Below are 23,251 nucleotides of genomic sequence, written 5' to 3'. Positions count from 1 at the left end.
AGAATCTTAAAGGGACATGGCCTGGAGTCAACTTAGCTGCTGTTACCACTCTCACTTCATGTTTAAATCTTGTCATCTGGCACTGGCCTCGCTCCTATAAACCAAGTTCTAATTCTCTACCCTAAGTGAAAGCTACATCCTTGATGTAGCTAAACATTTGTTTCAGGGTCACCTTCTCTGCAGAGAAATGTGCTGTGTGATTTGGACCACTCAGGTCCCTGTTCTGAGCTGCAGTATCCCACACTGTCAAGAGAGGCCAAGTCTCAACGGGCTCCACCTCTCCTGTCTCTGACATTCTAGGACTCCTGGACAAAGGCAAAATGCTTTAGCCACACAACCATGGTCCAAATACCATGCTCCTCATCCAAGTCCCCTAGACTGTAGGAGACAGTCTCAGCATGCAAGAGAGGCTCCTTAAAGGTTGGTATCCTCGGTTCAGGAATGGAAAGACTAAAGAGGTATCAAGGTGTTGCGGGGGAGGAGATGAGGGTCATGCAAGTCAGTGAACAGATGAGTAGATCCTAAGACAGAAGATACTCTGTCCCAAGATGCTAAGATGATGACAAACCTAGGAATGCTCCCTTCCAGCACTGCAAGGGGGCGGCTGCCAGTCCCCCTGCCCCCCGCCTGATTAGGCACTGCTGAGAGGTGAGGGGCCAGCAGCCCTGGCATTCAGAGCACCTGCCATCAAGGCCATCTCCCCATACCTTTGCTCACCACCAGTCATCAAGCCCCTTCCTAGTAAATGTACTTTTCCATGGAAAAGATTATGAGCATTCCCCTTTGAATGCAACTCACTTCAGATGGATGTAGAAGCAGTTGGCATTACAGGTACTTCATTTTTTTGCTAGCTGCTTAGAGCACAAAATTATTTCAACCTACCCCCACTTCTGATTCCTCTCTTTCCAGAAACAGTATGAAGGTGCTGGTGATGAAGGGACTGTTCAACTCCCTCTGCTCCGGACTGGCTCCAGAGAAAGGTGGCACTCCCCTGGCTTTTGGGCTTCTATACATCAGCTTTCCCTGACTTGTTATAAAAGCTTTGCGTATTTTCTACTTTTCTACTTTCTTTCTGTGGCTGTGGGAGCAGGAAAGGGAGGGCAGGGTAGAAAGAACATACAGATTCTACCTCTGGTTTTAGGAAACAAAACGCAAATAACTCTGTTTTCAAAGGTTTTGCTTTGATATTTTGTGGTTATTTTTTCTAGCAGTAGAGCGTGGGTGTGCTTCACAATAAGACCTCATGTAGCAAGGGATCAAGAATTGCCTGAATAAGCCAAGGTAATTTCAACACACCCTCAGCTGCTGTCTTGTGGATCTCAGAAATGAGTAGCAGCAGCAATGAGTACAGAAAGCCCCTTAAGGTATAACAATGATCTCAAGGCTCTGGCTCCTATAGAAGAGGCCAGGCTCTCAGTGAGGGCACTGTGTAAACAGGAATGTTCTGCTTCGCTCTGAATGGGGTATGTGTTCAGAAAGCTAAATAATTCCAGTGCATTTCTAATTTAATCTCTGATGTGGTGAGGTTGTAGGGCTTTAAAAACACACAATCCCCTGAGCTCTCTCTAGGAGCTTTCCTGGTCCAGAAGAAGTTGAGGTATCAGAAACACTACACATGATTCAACCTAAATTCTGCAACACATGAACCTGTACACACCAGTTAAAAGGTTAAGAAAGAAAGATCCTTGAAAATAATAAAAACTCAGTATATTCTGTTTTGAAGTTGCTGCCACCGTTGGTAACAAAAAGAGCAAAATAATTTCAGTTTGGTTCTAGATCAGGAACTATATACCACACCTTAGTTTGTCAAATGAGGCATGGGAGAGGGCGTGCAGGAAGTGAGAGGACAGGAACAAATCATCTCTATGACACTTTCAAGAAACTGGCAGGCCATGCCTTGCCTCTTCCATATCCACTTGTTTGCTTAGCCCCAAATGATGCCTCTCAGATGCCTTTGCATGCATCTTCAACATCTCCATCCTTAGTTCCTCACTTTGCCTAAACTATTAAAATAGTCTTCAATCTGATCTCCAATGCTACCAATCTCACCTTTTCAAATGGGCCTGTTTCACTCAAGGGACACATATTTGATTGCCTGTCTTGCTGCTTTAAAAGCATTCACTGGCTTTTAAGCATACAATAATCACATTGGTAGGACACCAAGATCTTAGACAATTTAAATCTGACCTACTTTTCCATATTTTTGTCTTGCTCACTACCTACCCCATATGTATCCAAATTCCCACCATAACCAAATTATTTTTATTGTTCCCTATATAGGCTCTGTCTTGTACTGACTTTATACCTTTGCAAAAACGGCTTTATTTGCCCAGAATCCTCTTTCTTGCTCACCTTAGCTATAGGTAAAATCATGTTTTCTGTGACATATCACTAGTGCATTTTCTTAGACCATTAATCACTGTGTTCCCATAGCATTCTGTACATACTTCTACTACAGCAATTATCCCGTTGTGTTCTTGGTTTATAGATGTGGTTTTTTCCTTAGATTGAACTTCATGAAGATTAGTACTCAGATTTATTTCTCTTTCTATCTGTAATACCTTACACAAGGCCTGTGAATTAATGAGAATTTACAATGTTACAGTCTTCATCTCCAAGGGCTTTAAAATCTAAATGAAGGCCCTAAAGACGGAAAAAAAAAAAATGGGAGCAGAAGGAATAAACACATAACCCACAGGCATCCTTCTCCTGTCTGAGATGCTAGCTAGGTGAATACAGTAGTAAACTGGTTAGGAAGGTTAGATCCAAATAAGTCCCTGGCTATCCAAGTCAGACTAGGTCCTAATGATAGGGACAATGGTCTAGAAAGAAATCCAAAGACTGACACCTCAAGCCTTCAACTTGTGCATCATGGCAAGGTTGGTTGGAATATCAAAACTCATTTGTTCCTTCATAAACTATCAAAGGGTTAATAACAAAATAGATGACTTCATTTATATTTTCTCATTAGAAATACAAGAAAAGGTAAAGCTGACAAGCCAGAGACAAAAGCCTAAGAAGCTAAGAGAGTGAATGAACATCCAGATAGTTTTTTTACTGGAAGAACATGACAGTTACGGGGTTTTTTCCCTTAGGTACCTGTCCCTATAAAAACTCTCCCACAGAAACTTCATACACTGCCGGTAGAAATGTACAATGATATAGCAACTTTAGAAAACAGTTTGACAGTTTCTTAAAAAGTTAGACATAGACTGTCTAACTTTGATCCAGCAATTCCACTCCTAGGTATCTACCCAAGAGAACTGAAAATGTATATCCAAAGATTTGTACACAATTGTTCATATACCATTATTCATAACAGCCAAAGAGTGGAAACAACCCTAATGTCCATCAACTGGTGAATGGATAAATAAAATGTGGCACATCTAACAATCGGATATTATTCAATGCTAAAAAGAAATCAGCTACCAAGCCATGAAAAGGCATGGAAGAACCTTAAATGTATATTGCTAGGTGAATGAAGCAAATCTGAAAAGGCTACAAGTCCAAATATGTGACATTCTATAAAAGGCAAAACTGGAGACAGTATAAAAGATCAGAGGTTGTCAGGGATAGGGATGGGGATGGGGGGAGGCGGGGAGAGAGGACGAGATGAATAGGGGGAGCACAGAGGATTTTCAATGCAGTGAAACTATTCTGTAGACGATAATGGTGGATACATGCCATTACACATTTGTCAAAACCCACAGAATGTACAATACCAAGAACACTAATGCGAACTACAGACTTTGAGTGATAATAATGTAGATTCACTGATTGCAATAAATGTACCATACTCTGGAAGGCTGTTGATAGTGGAGGACGCTACGCATGTGTGATGACAGGGGGTGTATGGAAACTCTGTACTTTCTGCTCAAATTTAAAGGGAACCTAAAACTGTCTGAAAATAAAATATATTAAGAAAAAGAGGTATATAAGGACCTTTTCAGACAAAAATGAGAGAGCTCATCACAATTAGACTTGAAATACTCAAAATATTAAAGGAAATTCTTCAGACTGGGACTTCCCTGGTGGTCCAGTGGTTAAGAATCCGCCTTCCAATGAAGGAGACACAGGTTCGATCCCTGGTCAGGGAACTAAGATCCCACATGCCACGGGGCAACTAAACCTGCACACTGCAACCACTGAGCCCACGTGCCATAACTAGAGAGAAGCCCGTGCACTGCAACAAAGAGCCCACACACCTCAACGGAAGATTCCCACATGCCGCAACTAAGACCTGACGCAGCCAAATAAATAAATTTTTTAAAAAGTGGATAGAATTTATAAAAAAAAAAAAAAAGGAAATTCTTCAGACTAAAGGAATGCTAAATATAATGCTGAAGAAAGAAAAACATTTCCCCCAAAGTGAATAAAATATAAAAGGAGGTATGGATTTGTTTCCACTTTCTTTCTCCCATTCCTTCCTTCCCTCTTCCACCTCTTTCCACTGACTTAACTAGTTAAGTGTCTCTTATTTTCAAAATTAAATACTATTCAAATCTTAGAGCATAGATATATTGTCTTTGATTTCATTCAAGACACCACATCCTTGGAGACAGTGAGTCCTGTTCCAAGTGGAAAAGGATAAAAATTTTTAATTCAAGCATTGAGAGTCACACTGATTTACATGACCTCTAATCCTGATTACTCTCTTGTTAGAAGGAGAGATGAGGAATAAGCTATTTCGCTTTACTCTAGAATAGTATTTCCAGAGTAAAATATCTCAGTTTCAAATCTTAAAAAAAGGGGGGGCCCAGTTATACTTTTTTGGTGAGGTTTTAATGCAACTAGTTTAACTTCTTTCCAGACCCACCAATCCCAAAATGGCAGGACATTAAAGCAGACTAAGAAAGACTGCAGTTAAACAGAAAAAACACATTTAAAAGAAACATAACATTAAGAAGAATGCTGTAATCTACAGGGAAAGAGCTAAGATATATTAAAGGAAGTTATAATGGAATAAGAATACTATGATTATATTTGTATGTTTAAAATGAAAAGAAAGAAAAACACCTGTGTGTGTTTTCCATAAAGGTCTGGAAGAACATACAACAAAGCAAGGTTTTGCAACTTTGGCACTACTGACATTTGGGCCAGTTCTTTGTTGTGGGGGATTATCCTGTGCACTCTAAGATGTTTAGTGGCTTCTCCGGCCTCCGTACACACTAGAAGCTAGTAGCATCTCCACAGCTGTAACAACCAAAAATGTCTCTAAATATTATCAAAAGTCTCCTGAGGAGCAAAACTGCTCTTGGTTGAGAACCTGTGCACTAAAAAGTTAACAGTATTTATCTCCGGAGAGGGAAGTATGATGAAAGGGGAGCAACTAAATAGAAATTAAGGGCTTTTATTTTTTGTTCTATATACCGTACTTCTGTATTGTTTGCAAGTCCTACCACCTCCAAGCATTTTTTTATATGCGTAATTCTCCAGAACAATAAGAAAAATAGAATTCCAAGATAACGTGGCTACTGACTCTACAAAATGACAAGACAAAGAATCCCAAATGATCAGGAAACATATCTGTAAGCCACACTCACCTTCATGGGATTTTCATCATATGTTGGGGTTCCCAGGTCCATCTCAGCTTCATGCTCAAGGCTGGCATCATCTCCTGGGCTTTCCCAAGTAGGAGGATCCCACTGAGTCTGCCTAGAAGAAGGTAAGAACAGCCATGCTGTCATGGCCAGAAAACAGAGAACTCTGGCATAGGTATCTCTGCTCATGTATACATAATATACAACATGCAATGAAACACAGAACAAGTCATCTCCATAAGACAGAGACATTCTTCCCAGCAGCAATGGTTCTATCCCAGAGACATACATTGTTTTTAGCCCACTGTATTTCTGTAGCCAATGCTGTGGCAACATTTGCTGGGTATCAAAGACAACAGTAAAACCAAACATCTTTGTCTCTCACCTGACTATCAATGTCCTGAAAACAGGATTCAGCCAAGTCTAAGGAAAGTACATGGAGTAGGTGCCTGCCTATGCCACCCCTCTGCAGGTGATCAATCATGACCGTACCTAGCATGTACCCGGAGCAAAATAAAATAAATCACAACACCCTCCTCACAATCCTTGATCATGTGAGAAAACTGTTTCTTGCCTTAGGAGTCTTCTTGTTTGTAGTTTTGCCCCTCTGGCTTGATGACTTACAGCATGGAAAAGATGTACAGGTTAAAAACTTGTGCCCTCTGCTAAAAATATTTTCAGCTGGCTACAAAAAAAGAGCTCAATCACGTTAACTCGTTGCATGTTTTTTTTTTTGGCCACGCCGCGTAGCTCTTGGGGAAATTAGTTCCCGACCAGGGAATTCCCTCATTGCATGTTTATGGCTGTTTTGAAAGTTAGCAGGCAAAGGTGGTTTTGTTTTTGTTTTTGTTTTTTTTTTAAGCTAGATCTGTGAAGTAACATGTGGAAGTAAGGAAATTCTATTCGGGAGTCAGAAGTCAGCTGTCACAGGAAATGCTCTAAGGGGAATCACTTAAAACGTGAAAAGCCTCCAAGAAGCTAGCGACGTATCTGACAGGTCTATCCTGCCATTAGTCTTGTGCTTTCCTACCACAGCAATCTTTAGTTAGCAACATTAAAGGCATTTGATGTAAATCAGTTTTGCAGATGATTATGAAAATAGGTTTATCTCTGACCGATAGAACTAATTATAAAATGGGCTCAAGATTTCTATTGTAATCAAAGAACCACAAGCAGCTGTGGGTTTTATTATGGGAATTAAACAGAGCAGGAGGTATTAATGCTCTTAGGTGCTACTTAAGGAAAACCTAGAAAAAAAGATGGAAAAATTACACACATAAATAAGAAATACAATTTTTTTTTTTTTGAAAAGTGATAGTCCATTAAAAAGCTTGCTTTGGTATTGAAAAAACAAAGTTCTGGTAAAATTTGCAGACACTGGTTTTTAAAGTCACAACACTTTCAGTCAGCAGCATAACAAAGGCTTGTTTTTTTGTTTTTTTTGGCTGCACTGGATCTTCATTGCTGCGCGTGGGCTTTCTCTAGTTGCAGCAAGCGGGCTTCTCATTGCAGTGGCTTCTCTTGTTGTGGAGCACAGGCTCTAGGCATGCAGGATTCAGTAGTTGCAGCACGCGGGCCCTAGAGCTCGCAGGCCTCAGTAGTTGTGGCGTGTGGGCTCATTAGTTGTGGTGTGCGGGCTCTAGAGTGCAGGCTCAGTAGTTGTGGCGCACGGGCTTAGTTGCTCCGCGGCATGGGGGATCTTCCCGGACCAGGGATTAAACCCATGTCCCCTGCACTGGCAGGGGGATTCTTAACCACTGTGCCACCAGGGAAGTCCCAAGGGCTTGTTTTATAAAGGTATTTTTATGGGAGTAATGAAGACCTTTCTAAGTAGAATACATAAAGGGAAAATATCTGACTGCATGAAATTTTTAACTTCTTCATGTCACAAGACATTACAAACAAAAACATTTGCAATATTCTTGATAAAGAGATTAACAATGCTGAGAGAAAATGGGTAGATGCCCCAAACAAACAATTCACAAAAGATACAAATAGCCAATAATCTAATGAAGACGTTCCATCTCAAAAATAAAAGAATTGAAAATAAAAATAAGATTTCTCATCTACTATTTTACATGAGTTAAAGAACCTACATGAAGAAAAAGGCACTTTTGTGTACCTTTTGTGGGAGTCTAAATAGGTACGATTTTTTTTTTTAATGGTAAGCTGACAATACTTACCAACTTAAAATGTGTATCTCTTTTGATCAAATATTTTGCCTCTAAGAATCTGCCTGAAGAAGGCAGTAAGATTAGTATTAGTGTCTGTAAGGATGTCCAGGTTTAGAGTTATATATAAAATAGTGAAAATCCATCAATCAGGGTGGGTTAAACAAAATTTGGTATAGCCATACAGAAGAGCAGGGGTTAGGCAAACTTCTTCTATAAAGGATCAGAGAGTAAATACCCTTGACCTTGTGGACCAAATGATCTCTGTCACAACTAGTCTACTGTCATTGGAGTATGAAAGTAGCCATCAACAATTCCTAAATAAATGGGTGTGGCTGTGTTCCAAAAAAACTTTATTTACCAAAACAAGTAGCCCATGGACATAGTTTGCTGAGCCCTGCAACAAATATGCAAGTATTAAAAATAATGTAATTTTTCATTAATTGATACAGAAAGTTCTATAAATAGATTGGTAAACAAAGCAGATGACAAAATATGCACCCCAATAACTCACATTATATACCAATGCATACATACACACACAGAAAACACATATATTCACATTATATACCAATGAATACATACATACACACACAAAAAACACATATATTCACATAAAGCTATCTGCCTAAAATATATTTTTTTAATTCTAAGAAAAAGATAAATCAGGTTTTTTATATAAATTGCAGGAGTCATCAAACTATGGCTCACGAACCAAATAAAGTTTTATTGGAACAGAGACATACCCATTCATTTATGTATTGTCTATGGCTGCTTACACAACAATAGAAGAACTGAACAGTTGTGACAAAGAATGTTTGGCAAGCAAAGCCTAAAATATTTATTATCTGGCCTTTTACAGAAAAGGTTTGCCCATGACCCCTGATTATCTACAATGTTAGATTAAGTCATTACCATTTTCTAAAAAAATTCCTTAGTTCCCCTGGTGGCACAGTGGTTGGGACTCCGCGCTCCCAACGCAGGGGGCCCCAGTTCAATCCCTGGTTAGGGAACCAGATCCCACATGCTGCAACTAAGAGTTCACATGCCTCAACTAAGGAGGCCGCCTGCTGCAACTAAGACCTGGCACAACCAAATAAATAAATAAAATAAAATAAATTCCTTAGTTTTCTCCAAGAGTCTTGCAGATTAAAAACACCAGAACATACCTAAAAAGGACCAAAGTCTAACATATGTCATAACATTTATGATGGGATTCTGGAAAACCAGCAGCCCTCAGGCACAGTTAACAGCTAATAAAGAGTCTATAACCATAAAACTCCCCTTACAGTGGCAGCTTCTTTGACCAACTGAAAGCTGATTTGGGGGTGCTCAGACAGCAATTCTTACCTTGTGATCACATGGTAGTAGTAAATCTTCCCTTCTGGGTCTCGGGCTGTCTTCCAGTTGGGAGGTAAGACAATGGTTTTTGGTTTGGGAGGAGATGGGGGTGGTAAATCCAGGAGATTATTTGTCACAACCATTTCAGGCTAAAAAGACACACAAGTTCTTGATCAGTGACATTTCTTTTAATCTGGCTGAAAAGGACAAAAATAGTCTACTTAAGCAGTATGTAAAAACACACATCTACCTCTTCTTTTAAAAAAAGATAAAAAGTAAAGGTACAATCTGGGAAATGATCAGAGACAGTGTATACGAAGAGCTTTAGGGATCTATCAGAAAATTCACAGCAGGCTCCAAGTTCACCATCCAATACACCATATTTTAAAATATTCAGCAGCTCATTATCTAGAACAATATTTTTCAACCTTAAAAAAAACCAATGCTAAATGGCATATAACCAACTCCAAGATACCAATTAGCTGAATGGGCTTTAGATAGAAGCAAATATGATAGAATGTTAACATTTATCCATTATATATTTTTTGTATGTTTGAAACCTCATATTTATATTTTAAAAATATAGAAATGGGTGAACAGCTTTTTGTTTTTTAGTTTAATTGAAAAAATTTTTTCAAATAAATAGCTTTTAAAAATTTAATGCCACATTTTGAAAAACATAAAAACTTCATAATCACTGTTATAAACTGAATTGTGCTTCCCCCAAATTCATATGAAGCCCTAACCCCCAATGTGATTGTATTTGAAGACAGCACCTTTAAATAGGTAATTAAGGTTTAAATGAGGTCACGAGAGTGTGGCCCTAACGCAGCAGGACTGGTGTCCTTGTAAGAAGTGGAAGAGGCATCAGGGAATGGGCGCAGAGAAAAGACCAGGTGAGGGCACAGTGAGAAAGCAGCCATCTGCAAAACAGGAGCAGCCTCAGGAGACAGCAAACCTGCTGACACCTTGATTTTAGACCTGCAGGCTCCGAGACTATGAAAAAATGAATTTGTTAGTTAAGCTACGTAGTCTGTGGTATTTTGTTAAAGCAGCTCTAGTAAATTGATGATATAATCACGATAAGGATATATACCCTTAATTGTTCATTCTATGTAAGCCAGTTAATAAAGAAAAAAATTTCCAACTTTACCCTTGCTTGAGCAGTTAAAGAGGAACCTGAGATCCCAGGCTCAGATAAAACATGGCCACTTTTAAGAAAACCTAAGTCTCCGAGCATGGCTGCTTTGTGAATACCCCCCAAGCCTTACTTCACAGAGCTGCTTTTTGTTGGCCCCACTTAAGTTCCACTTCCTCCATTCCTGTAGTCCTCTATCTAGCCTATAAGGTGATCTCTTTTCCCTAAGCTTTCGTGTCACTTAAGAATATTCCAAATTATTCAATATCTACTAGATTACCAATCCTTCTCCAATTTGGGAATAATTTTTTCCCCTCCTCAAATTCTATCTGCATATTTCATGACACTAAACGTTGACTACTTTTAGTATTATTCATTGTGATCCTCATCTCTCTTACTGGAATGTCAGCTTTTAAGCACAGGAATGGAATCTTACGTTTGTTTTCAAAATGCCTAGAAGGACCCAATTCATAGCAAGCCCTCAAATACCTGCCATACACACTGTCTTATTTCTAAGTGTTTCACATGTAGTCTTTTTACTCCATCTCCACCAACTGCCCTACTTATCGAAAGCCACCATCACTCACCAGAATGCAACAAGAGCCTTCTCTGGAATTGTCAGTATTCTAAACTGCTAATTTGGTCATGTTTAGTTTCTCAACTGCTTCTAGTGCCAGCTCCTATTTCCCATTTCATCTAAAAACAGCATTTCATCAAGATTTCATCATATCCTTCTACATATGTTGCAGAATACCAAAAGCTTCTTTCAATATATATTGTACAACATGTAAAGTGAACTATATCATTCAATTTTATATCTCTAGTCCTCAGTACAGTATCATAGTCTAGTTCTCCATAAAAAATGATGGAGCTAGTCTAGAAAACTATTACTTGAGAAATTCATAGCAAAGTATAAGAATACAAGATCAATCAGTTTAAATTACAAATAAAAAGGATCCTAAGGGCAAAGTACACATAAATGAACATAGCTGTAAGTTCCACAGAATTTTTTTTAATTGACAAAACTGTGGAGTAGTGCTCCCTCAGGGTACACAGGCACTTGAGTGAAACTGGCGACTACAAAAATTTTTATAAAAAACAAACAAACAAAAAAGGAGTAAAAAAAACCCCTAACTAAACCAAACAAAAAGTAATCTTTCTAAAGATAAGGTAGGTAGCCAAGGAGAGTTTTAGCAACCAAAATATTTCTTACTGGCTGTAAGGGCTGAGGCTGCCCTGGTGCAACTATTGTAGTCACGGCTGTGGCTGGCTGTACCACCACTCCTTGTGGGTGAGCTGTGAAAATCTGTTGTCCCTGGATGTACTGAAGACTTGGCTGGGCATAACTCTAAAAGATAAAATGAAGAAATTCACAATTTATAGTTTTCTAGCTCTTAATAAGCAGTATCTGACTTTGAAGTTGACAAATCTTATTGGAAGATACATCCATTAATTTTTTTTTAACTTTCAATGTGAATATTTTACTACAAATGTGTAAAACAATCTTTTACTTCAAACTCTTTTTTTCTTTTTTGAATAATTCCCTAAGTCATTTACTTACTTTGATTTTACTTTATCATAAAAAGTTAGAAAACTTTTTTGAGGCGGAGGCAGGGATGGGGGTGGGGTGGAGTACTCATGAAACCTGTCCAATTGTTTGGCTTCAATGAGACTTGAATAACAACTGAAGTGCTACTCCTAGGATATCTGAGAAAGAGCTCCACACAATGCTCTTTACCGAGAGCATTTTAACTACCAATTCCTAATAACAGCTTGTTTTGACCAGAAAAGGTCAAAAGGAGTGATCCACAGTAGAGGAAGTTGAAGGTGATCAAATTTTAAACTAGTTTTCTAGCTTTTTGTAGGTTTCTATAAGAAAGACAGCAGAATTCAATGTATCTAAAATCCTTATGACACACTGATTTATATACATAGTGCTTTATCAAGCAGAAAAGCCCTTTGGCATATATTATCTCACTCAATCCTGACCACCATCAGAGGTGGGTGTATCTCCCACACCTGGAGTTATACAACAAATAAGTACCATGGCTAGCTAGGACTTAAACCTACTCTGAAATTACGATAGAAAAACTGTTTAAAGAAGTGACAAGAAGTCCTGAAAACAACCTTGTTTTGTTAAAAGGTGATGACTACCAAGGAGCTGAACAGATACGTATTTAAGGACAGATTTTTTTTTTTAAATATTTATTTATTTATTTAATTTATTTTTTGGCTGCACTGGGTCTTCGTTGCTGTGCGCAGGCTTTCTCTAGTTGCAGCGAGCAGGGGCTACTCTCCGTTGTGGTGCGTGAGCTTCTCATTGCAGTGGCTTCTCTTGTTGCGGAGCACAAGCTCTAGAGCGCAGGCTCAGTAGTTGTGGTGCACGGGCTTAGTTGCTCCGCAGCATGTGGGATCTTCCCGGACCAGGGCTCGAACCCATGTCCCCTGCATTGGCAGGCGGACTCTTAACCACTGCGCCACCAGGGAAGTCCCTTAAGGACAGATTTTGACCCTATAAACTGAGATTCTATCAGGTAAAATGATTCAGAAGTATTAATTGATAAGTACTCAAAATACAAAATATAATCAAAATATAATTATTCCAAATGATACCAGTAAAGACCCAAGGAGTCTGAATAGGTAAATATAGCTGCCCAGCAGATTTCTGGATGAATAATTACTGAGAAGACACACAGAAAGAGGAAGAATACAATACATGATTCAGTATTGCAAACAGCTTAATCTACACATATCATAAACCAGATTCAATGCTAACTGTCAAAGCAGAACTGTCAGAATAGTATCACGAAGCTGAGAGAAAAATGTATACCTTAGAAATATTTTCATCTCTAGGTATTTGGATACAAGATGGGAAATATGTGCAACATCAAAAATTTTGTAGAAATTTATCTCCTCACCTAACTCCTGTCCCAAAGCCTGAAATTTGATTAAATCCAGAACACTTTTCAACACTGACATATAACCAGACAATACTGAATCAGAAGTCAGTACCAAAGAAGTATTAGCAACAAAGATGACCAAATACTGCTTAACAAATTAAAAAGCATACTCTAAAGATAAAATATAAATAATTCTTAAAGTTCTACTTTAACTTTGATAAAATAAACCATAAAACAAAACATCTAACCGGGCTCTATTCTATGATCACCAATTTATCTGGAAAGTTAAGTTTCCAAGGAAGTTTCTAAGGGCCAACGCCCAGAAGGAAGCATCCTCAAGAGGCAAGTTACTGTGCATGTAGGAGGTCAACACATATGTGCTGGTAACCCTGATTCTGAGTAGAAACAGTTTCTGGGAGGCTGAAGAGGACAGATGGATAAATTGGAATTTTCCCAACCCACTAAGCCAAACACCAGATACTGTAACGAATCCCAAATTTAATTTCTTTCTGACCCACTCTCCTAATCTAATCGATTGGCAAATTCTGTTGGCTCTGAATTTTTTATATATGTATGTACATGTGTATGTGTATCTGTACGTATGAGTTTATATATATGTGTGTGTATGTATATATATATATAAAAATACATAAAAATAAAATCTGATCATTTCTTACATCTCTCCTTCTACTATTCCAGTATAAGTGGCCATATTCTCTTGCCTAGATTATTCAACAGTCTTTTAACTGATCTCCCTACTTCTGCCCTTGACTCCCACAATCTCTTCACCCAGAGCAATCAGAGTGATTCTCTTTAAAATACGTCAAATCATGCCAGTCTGCTGTAACTGCTCCAGTGGATTTTCACATTATTTACACTAACAGCCCAAATCCTCACAAAGCCCTGACCATCTTGTTCCTACCCAAGGCCTTGACCTCATTTCCTACTACAGGTATACCTCAGAGATATTGTGGGTTCAGTTTCAGAACATGCAATAAAGTGAATATTGCAATAAAAAGTGAATCACATGAATATTTTGGTTTCCCAGCACATATAAAAGTTATGCTTCACTATACTGTACTCTATTAAGTGTGCAGTAACATTAGGTCTAAAAAACAATGTACATACCTTAATTTAAAAATGCTTTACTGCTTAAAAATGCTGACCATCCTCTGAGCCTTCAGAGAGTCATGATCTGTCTGCTGGTGGAGGGTCTGGCCTCGATGTTGATGGCTGCTGACTGGGTGGCTGTGGCAATTTCTTAAAATAAGACAATGAAGCTTTTGCCACATTGACTGACTCTTCCTTTCACCATTTCTCTAGAGTATGTGATGCTACTTGATAGCATTTTACCCACAGTAGAACTGCTTTCAAAATTGGAGTCAATCTTCTTAAACTTGCCTCTGCTTTATCAACTAAATATATGTAATATTCTAAATCCTCTGATATCATTTCAACAGTCTTCACAGCCTCCTTACCAGGCGTAGATTCCATCTCAAGAAACTACTTTCTTTTTTGCTCACCTGTAAGAAGTAACTCTTCATCCATTCAAGTTTTATCATGAGACTGCAGCAGTTCAGTCACATCTTCAGGCTCTGCTTCTAATTTTAGTTCACTTGCTATTTCTACCACATCTGCAATTACTTCCACCACTGAAGTCTTCAACCCCTCCAAGTTATCAATTAGAGTTGGAATCAACTATATCTTCTGGATAACTTGCTGCAGTTTCTACATGAGCACTTGCTGCTTCACCTTGCACTTTAATGTTGCAGAGATGGCTTCTTTCCTCCAACCTCATGAACCAACCTCTGCTAAGCTTCAAACTTTTCTTCTGCAGCTTCCTCCCCCATCTCAGCCTTCATAGAACTGAAGAGAGTTAGGGAACTGGTTCTGGATTAGGCTTTGGCTTAAGGGAATGTTGTGGCTGGTATGATCTTCTATCCAGACCACTAAAACTTTCTTCATATATATCAGCAATAAGGCTGATAAGACTATTTTGCTTTCTTATCAATTTCCTTCAAGAACTTTTCCTTTGCATTCACAATTTGGTTAACTGGCACAAGAGGCCGAGCTTTTGGCCTATCTCAGCTTTCAACCTGCTTTCCTCACTAAACGTCATCATTTCTAGGTTTTGATTTAAAGTGAGAGATGTACGACTCTTCCTTTCACTTGATATTTAGAGGCCATCGCAGAGTTATTAATTGGCCTAATTTTAATATTATTTTGTCTCAGGGAGTAGGGAAGCCCAAGGAGAGGGAGAGAGATCGGAAAATGGCCAGTCGGCAGAGCAGGCAGAACACAACATTTACCGATTAAGCTCGCTGGCTTATATGGGCTCAGTTCATGACACCCCAAAACAATTACAATAGTAATGTCAAAGATCACTGATCACAGCTCACCGTAACAAATATAATAATAATGAAAAAGTCTGAAATAGTGCAAAAATTATCAATTTGTGACACAGAGACATGAAGTAAGCAAATGCTGTTGGAAAAATGGTGCCAACAGACTTAATTTGACACAGGGTTGCCACAAACCTTCAATGTGTAAAAAATGCAGTATCTGCAAAGCACAATAAAATGAGGTGTGCCTGTACTGTCACCTTAACTCATTTAGAAAAGGAAGGGCTTCACAATTATATCACACATTTTGAATGACAAACATTTCATATCCTGATTTTGAAAAAAAAAATTTAAAAGCTAGATCAAAATACTAATTTTGAGAACAACTGTCAACAGGATGAAACATGTTATCTTCAGAGTGATCTAGAGGTTAAACACCCAAATCTAAAATAGAAAAATGCTAATATTTTGGAGGGTAAAATTTCTTTGACCCTCAGTGAAACTACATTCATGAAGAATTTATCTGACAAGATCACAGTTGTGTAAGGCTTATCATGGAGACACTCTAAAGGATTCAATTAATGTGTAGTAAAGCTGTGGTTTCTTTAGCATGAAAAGTCTGGCTACAAATGCTGGTTGTGAGATAACTTCTAAACTGAAATGGCATTACCCAGCTTGATCATTCCCTGTATTTACTAGATATGGCTCCAGACAAATTTTATGTTTCTAAAATGCAAAGATATATTTAAAGGATAACAATTTATCAACAGGAAGGAATGTTACACATACTGAAAATAATTCCCAAAGGAAATGCGAAAAACATCTTAACAATATCACTGCAAAACAAAAACAGAAACCACAAAAAACAAAACCTAAACAAACAAAAACCAAAAACACCCAAAATTGCAACATTCATTTGGAGATATAGTGTTTGAAACTCAAACTGTCAAAAAGTAGAGGGAAAATAAGGAAGTCTGTTGGAGATTGGCTCTACCTACAAGGGACTTGAAATTACACAAAAGCTAATTTCTCAAACATAAATCCAGTCTAGAAATATCTTTAAAATGTGACTTCTAATGGGAATTTTAAGAGAGGGTCCAATATGTTATAGAGGGGAAAACATAACTGTTCTGCTCCCACTTCTAAAGGGAAAAAAACAGCTATTACTTTATATCTGAGTCACTTCACTTATGTGAACAATTTATAGTGTAAGCACTCAATTTTTTGAGATGTAATTTAGTGTAACTTTTTAAGAATAGGTCACTCTAATGTCACAAGACCACTATAAAGCACATGGCCTCAGTTAAAACTGAGCTTTTATGTCTAATAAGCAGCTGTGGCAAAAAATTAAAGTCACCTTCTGATAACACATCTGCTCCAAATTTCAAAGATACTGCATATGTACACACACTCACAAATTTATATTATACCATATCACATACTACTTCACTGTCAAGGTTATTATACCTTATTATAGGTTATTATACCTCAGCTCATGTTGGTATGGTTGATATTTGATTTGAACAACACAGGCCTCAACATAGACCAGATATATGAGCCAGACACCAGATAGATGACCTTGATCAGCTGTAATTCACAGCCCACTAATGTCAATACTCTCAGTATTAAGGTAACTAAGAACTATAATTAAACCTTCAAGGTATATGGTGCTTTAAATTTATCATTACTAATATCCATTATCTCATACAAACCTCAACCACTCTGAGGCATTCTGCTCATTTAATAAATGAGAAAACTAAAACTGAAGAATCTAAGTGCCTGTCTCCAGGACACACAGTAAGTGACAGACTAGGACTTAAAATACACACGCTAACAACATGCTCTATGCTTCTCATTACCCAGAGTTGAACATCATCTCTGATTAACTAATCTCATAAAGAAGGGAAGGATAGTCTGAACCATCTTAGTCCATTTATCAACTACTCTTGCACACGAAAAGCAGATTAGGGAGTCAATAAATGACTCCTTGGTAGGAACAGACTGAAAACTTGAAATAAAATTGTAATACTTGAGTCTTAAGGCTATGACTAAACCCTAGAGAAATCTTTTACTCACTGGGATGGAAAAAATTAATTCTATTTTAAAAGAACAACCATAAGATCACTGAGCTCTCTACTAAAGAGTCTTTAATTCTGTAGGAGGCAGAATTATGCATAACAAACACCACCACCAACAACAATAAAAAGCTACTAAGAAAATTGATAGCCAATAACCAATAATGCCCATTTTCTTACCTGCTGTATTTAGCCCTATAACATTAGTTTTAAGCCAAACATGAAAGGAAAAACACACACACAAAAAACTAAGTATAAGAATGTTCAGTGCAGTATTATTTATAATTATGAAAAAGAACTTTCAATTTAAACAACTACCCCAGGAAAATGGATAAACAGTGACCTTATAAGCAAATGTGGTATTATACAGACGTTAAAATGTGTATGTGTATGTATGCATATATATATATATACACACACACATAAAAATACAGAGTAATTTGGAAAAATGGTTAAGAATCACGTTACACAGAAAAACATGGGATAAAAAAACTTCCAAGTCTTCAAAATTAAAAATTCATAAAATATATAAACATGTGGTTAAAGAGATCATAAAAAGTGAAGGCAGTTAATACAGTTAAGGTTTTCAGAATTAAAGCAGGACACTGTCACGGCCTTTTGAACAAATTTTGATACAGCTTCATAACAAAAATACGAACAGAAGTAAAAATTACTTCTGTTACTTCAATACTAAGTAATGTGTACAGGAAACATCTCTGGGAGTTTCCGCCATCCACAATAATTCACCTTTAAGGGGTGACGAGGAATGATGGGAGAGACATAGGAATGTGGTGAAGACGATGCCTTAAAGAGTCTTTTTTTTTTTAATGTATTGGTTTTATAAAAAAGAAAAGAAATTTGATTAAAAACCACAAAAATACACTTCAAAAGTTATTCTCTCTCTCTCGCTGATCACTTGCTTTTGGGGAAGCCAGCTGGCATGTTGTAAGCAGCGCTACTGAGAGTGGTAAGGAACCAAGGACAGCTAACAACCATGTGAGTGAGCTTGAAAGTAAACCTTACATCCCCTGTCTAATCTTCAGATGACTACAACCCTGCTTAATAGCTTGACTATAATTTCATGACTCTGAGCCAGAACCACCCAGCCAAACTGCTTCTGAATTTCTGACCCACAGAAACTATGAGATAATAATTACTTACTGTTTTAAACTGCTAAGTAATTTGTGACACAACAGATAACTAGTATATATAAAATTAGCCAATATGTAAAAGTGGTCAATGGCAGGACTTCCCCCTCACATCAGATTTAACATCCCATAAACAGACAGTAAAACAGACAAGAGAATTTCCAAAATTAGTTACCTGTACAATTGGTGGAGTTGTCTGTGAATAGGGTGATGTCACACCATAGACAGTTGGACAAGCCTGTCCTTGATAATATATGGTTGCTTGAGACTGTGCAGGAGAGTACTGCTGCTGTACACTCACGGACTGTTGGTTTGAATCCCAAACACCATAATTCTGTCCCTGGACTGGGCCTGGGGCTGGCACTGGCAAGACGGTGACACTGGAGTCTTGGTGTACCACACCATCACTTTGGGCCACATACTGTGAACTGGAAACTTCCACAGGGGCTGCCACATGTGGCACCACTGGCACAGGTGGAGGGGCAGCAAGGGGTTCTGTAGAATGTCCCACCAAGGGCTGAGAATGATCATAAGCAGCAGGAGAACACACAGGATCCATGCTGGGTGTGGGGAGGAGCACCTTTCCAGCATTAGGATTGCTGGGATCCACATAGGCCTGCATGGGATAACCTGGTGGGTAGCCAGCAAAGGGGTGATGAGGGGCATTGTAGCCAAGAGAGTCATAGGGCAGTGGAGATGTCATTCCCAGGTTCTGCATCTGCTGCTGTTGTTTTTGAGCCTCCCGCTGAGCTACCTCCTGCTCAAACAACTTTCGACGCTCCTCTGTAGAAAGTTTATTGCGATCTTTAATTCGTACTTTCTTTTTAGAAGTTGGTGTATCATATCTAGAAAGAAAACAATTAGAGCACCACAAAAAGTTTTTCCCTAAATCAGAGACATAACCAAAGCACTAATAAATGTTATGTCACTCGATACTAAACCATTAACCACACCAACTCCAATTTGGCACTGGTTGAAAATCATACTCAAAAGTACTTAAGGAGTTTTGCAGATAGGAGAGAACCTCAAGGAAATAGACACTTAGATGAAAATAATAACTTTATCCTTATCCTCAGCTTCTAGAACTTCAAATTAAAGATACATGTAGTATCCTAAATAGATTCTTCTTTATAGTTAAGTTCTGTAGTTCTGTAACTACAAATTCTGAAATTAAAACAAAAACCCAAATACACTAATAAAAGCTACAGAATTTGATGTATGTCTGACCACACCCATTAATATCAACAGGTTAGTTAAGTGAAAGATAAGCATGTACACATAAAAGTATGGGGAGTTATATTCACATACTCTTCTTTGTGCAGTACCAAGTATAATATCATATTGCTAAACCTAATACCCTGTGATAGTTTTGACAACTATCCCCAGTAAGCCCCCAAGAAACCATCAGCTCTAACATTCACAAGAGAACTGAGGACTTAAAAGATTCTTTTGTGAAGTCTATGGATTGAATCGAACTTTTGAGAAAGGCTCTTGGCAAAAATGAAAAATGACAACTAATTTCAAGATGTTTCATTGCAAAGAAACATCTAATAACAGATTCCTGGATAAGGGTACAACATTTATCCAAACAACAAAAAATATATGGTCTAAAAACCTCTTAGTTGAAAACATCCTTTAAAGTGTTAGTGGGGTGGTAGTACCCTTAGCTGCCTGGCAGAAACAAATGCAAACAGTCTATAGAAGAGAGCACCTTAAATCCAGGCCTCAATGAATTCCTACAGATTAAGTTCTAAGGAACAGGAGTTCATTAGAAAATAAAATTAATCTTGTCATTTGTGACAACATGGATGGACCTAGAGGGTATTATGCTGAGAAAAATAAGACAAAGAAAGATAAATACTGTATGATTTCACTTGTATGTGGAATCTAAAAAACAAAACAAATGAACAAACAAAACAAACAGTTACAGATACAGAGAACAAACAGCTGGTTGCCAGAGGGGAGAGGGGAAGAAAGAAACAGGTGAGAGAGATTAAGAGGTACAAAAATTCAGTTGCAAAATAAATGAATCACACGGTATGAAATGTACAGTATGGGGAATATAGTAAAAAACTATGTAATATCTTTGAAAGGTGACATACCGTAACTAGACTTATTACGGTGATCATTTTGGTATAGAGATATCAAATTACTATGCTGTGTAACTGTGTAACAGGAACTAACAGTGCTGTAGGTCGATTATACTTCAAAAAAATTCACAGAAACAAACTCATAGAAGATAAACATGTACTAGGGATATAATGTACCACATGATACATATATAATGAACACTGCTGTATGTTCTATATGAAAGTTAAGAGAGTAAATCCTAAGACTTCTCATCACAAGGAAAGGTATTTTCCCCTATTTCTATAATTTTGTATCTACATGAGATGATGGATGTTCACTAAACTTACTGTGATGATCATTTCATGATGTAAGTCAAATCATATGCTTAACATCTTAAACCTATACTGTGCTGTATGTCAATTATATCTCACTGAAAGCAAAAAAAAAAGTATATAATTATAAAATTATAAAATACCCCCCCCCCACCCCACACACACACAAGTGAGAGGAAGAGACACACAAAGACTGCTGATACTGGAATTATCACACACAAAATATTAGAGATGTTTAATATGTTTAATAAGATAAAAGAGGCTATTAAAAATATGCCTAAGGAACAGGACCATAAAATACTATCAGGCAGATTTGAATAAGAACCCCATGAAGCATCTAGAAAGGAAAAAGAATGAAAATTAAAACTCAATTATCATATAAAATTGAAATTGCACATACCTGGCAAAATTCTACTTAAATATCCAAGAGAAACTTTTGCACATGTACACCAAAATAAGATAACAGCACCATACATAACAGAAAAAGCTTTATAACAAAACATTATACAGTAATAAAAATGAATAAACTGACACTGTTATGAATAAATCTTAGTAAATAAATATCAAGTCAAAACAAAGTACTGTCAAATTAAATGCAAAATAATAGCCTTTTCATACAGTTAAAACTAACATATTTTTAAGAGATATATATTAGATGACATAAAACTATATTTTAAAAAAGGCAGGCCAGGGTATAATGAACACAGAATCCAACAGATACTACTTGTTATCACAAGTAGTAAAGACAGGGGACGGTACAGAAATAAGTGACATAGCAAGATTTATATAATTGTTAAGATCCTGACTTTTGTGCTGGGACCTCCAGGGCTCATTACATTATAATAAATGTATGGAGAAAAGGTCCATGGATAGAAATAAATGTCATGAACCAAGAAATAACCTAATATTCAATTCAATTCAGTGCCCATAAGAGCCATGGTATGGTTAAGCAAGAGATTAGATCTGAAGAGAATTAGTAACTTGGAAGATGATCTTCAAATTTAAAAAGTTCGATGAATTTCAACCAGGTTGAAAAAAAAAGAAATCCTCATATAAACACAGGGTAGCGATAATGCAGAACACCAAATACAAAGATAACTTCTTAAAAGCAGGTCAAGAGAAAAGCCAGGTTACTTAACAAAGAATAGCAACCAACAAGTTTCATAAAATCAATAAGGAAAGTCAGAAGAATGAAGAATAACAGCTTCAAAGTGTTGAGAAAAACTGTCAACCCAAAAGAACTTCCTTTCAAAAATGAGAATAAATGTTCACATAAAGACTTGTTCATAGCCAGTAGTATTCACAATAGTCATCTGGAAACAATCCAAACGCCTATCAACTAATGAATTTATAAACAAACTATAGTATACCTATACAATGGACTACTAAGCACTAAAAAAGAACTGAGACACATAATAACATGGATGGATACCTCAAATATAATATGCTAAGTGAAAGAAGACAGAATATATTTTATAGTATATGATACCATATATATGACATTGTGGAAAAGACAAAACCAAGTCAGAAAGGAGATCAGTGGTGGCCAGGGACTAGGAGTAGAAGAAGGGGACGCACTACAAAGGGGTAAGAGATAATTTCATGAGGTGATGAAATGTTCTATTGGGTTGGCCCAAAAGTTCGTTTGGATTTTTCTGTAAGATGTTATGGAAGAACCCGAATGAACTTTCGGGCCAACCCAATATATAACCTCTGTGGTTGTAGTTACATAACTGTATGCATCTGACAAAACTCAATGAGCAATACACTTAAAATCATGAATTTTACTGTAAGCAATTTATACTTGCTGGTTAAATAAAGCTGATTTTTAAAATTGAGCGTGAGCAATGCAAACAAAATATGAAAAAGACTTTTTAGACAAAAACTGAAATATTATGAAGAGAAACTCACTAAAAGAAACCATTTAGGGACTTCCCTGGTGGCGCAGTGGTTAAGAATCTGCCTGCCAATGCAGGGGACACGGGTTCGATCCCTGGTCTGGGAAGATCCCACATGCCAGGGAGCAACTAAGCCCAAGCACCACAACTACTGAGCCTGAGCTTTAGAGCCTGCAAGCCACAACTACTGAAGCCCACGCACCTAGAGCTGGTGCTCCTCAACAAGAGAAGCCACCTCAATGAGAAGCCCGCACACCGCAACGAAGAGTAGCCCCCTCTTGCCGCAACTAGAGAAA

At 37.6% G+C, this 23,251-nt stretch overlaps 1 protein-coding gene across 4 annotated transcripts in view; it reads right to left on the bottom strand.

The window, feature by feature from the left end:
- Positions 1 to 23,251, bottom strand: part of SETD2 (SET domain containing 2, histone lysine methyltransferase) — a 118,506-nt gene that overhangs the window by 3,327 nt on the left and 91,928 nt on the right. For 2 of the 4 annotated variants that reach the window (XM_082347285.1, XM_082347286.1), the window contains exons 15-18: positions 18,831 to 19,500; positions 11,404 to 11,538; positions 9,062 to 9,201; positions 5,544 to 5,655 (exon numbers count right to left, since the gene is read on the bottom strand). In XM_082347285.1, coding sequence (XP_082203411.1) covers positions 5,544 to 5,655; positions 9,062 to 9,201; positions 11,404 to 11,538; positions 18,831 to 19,500 — 1,057 coding nt within the window. Of the gene's footprint in view, positions 1 to 5,543; positions 5,681 to 9,061; positions 9,202 to 11,403; positions 11,539 to 18,830; positions 19,501 to 21,287; positions 21,395 to 23,251 lie in introns of those variants that run through there. The other 2 variants (XM_082347287.1, XM_082347288.1) reach the window with 2 other exon arrangements.

The sequence above is a fragment of the Balaenoptera borealis genome, assembly GCF_965194805.1.
Source record: "Balaenoptera borealis genome assembly, chromosome: 12".
Taxonomy (NCBI): domain Eukaryota; kingdom Metazoa; phylum Chordata; class Mammalia; order Artiodactyla; family Balaenopteridae; genus Balaenoptera; species Balaenoptera borealis.
This window is presented reverse-complemented; position numbering and strand designations above follow the sequence as displayed.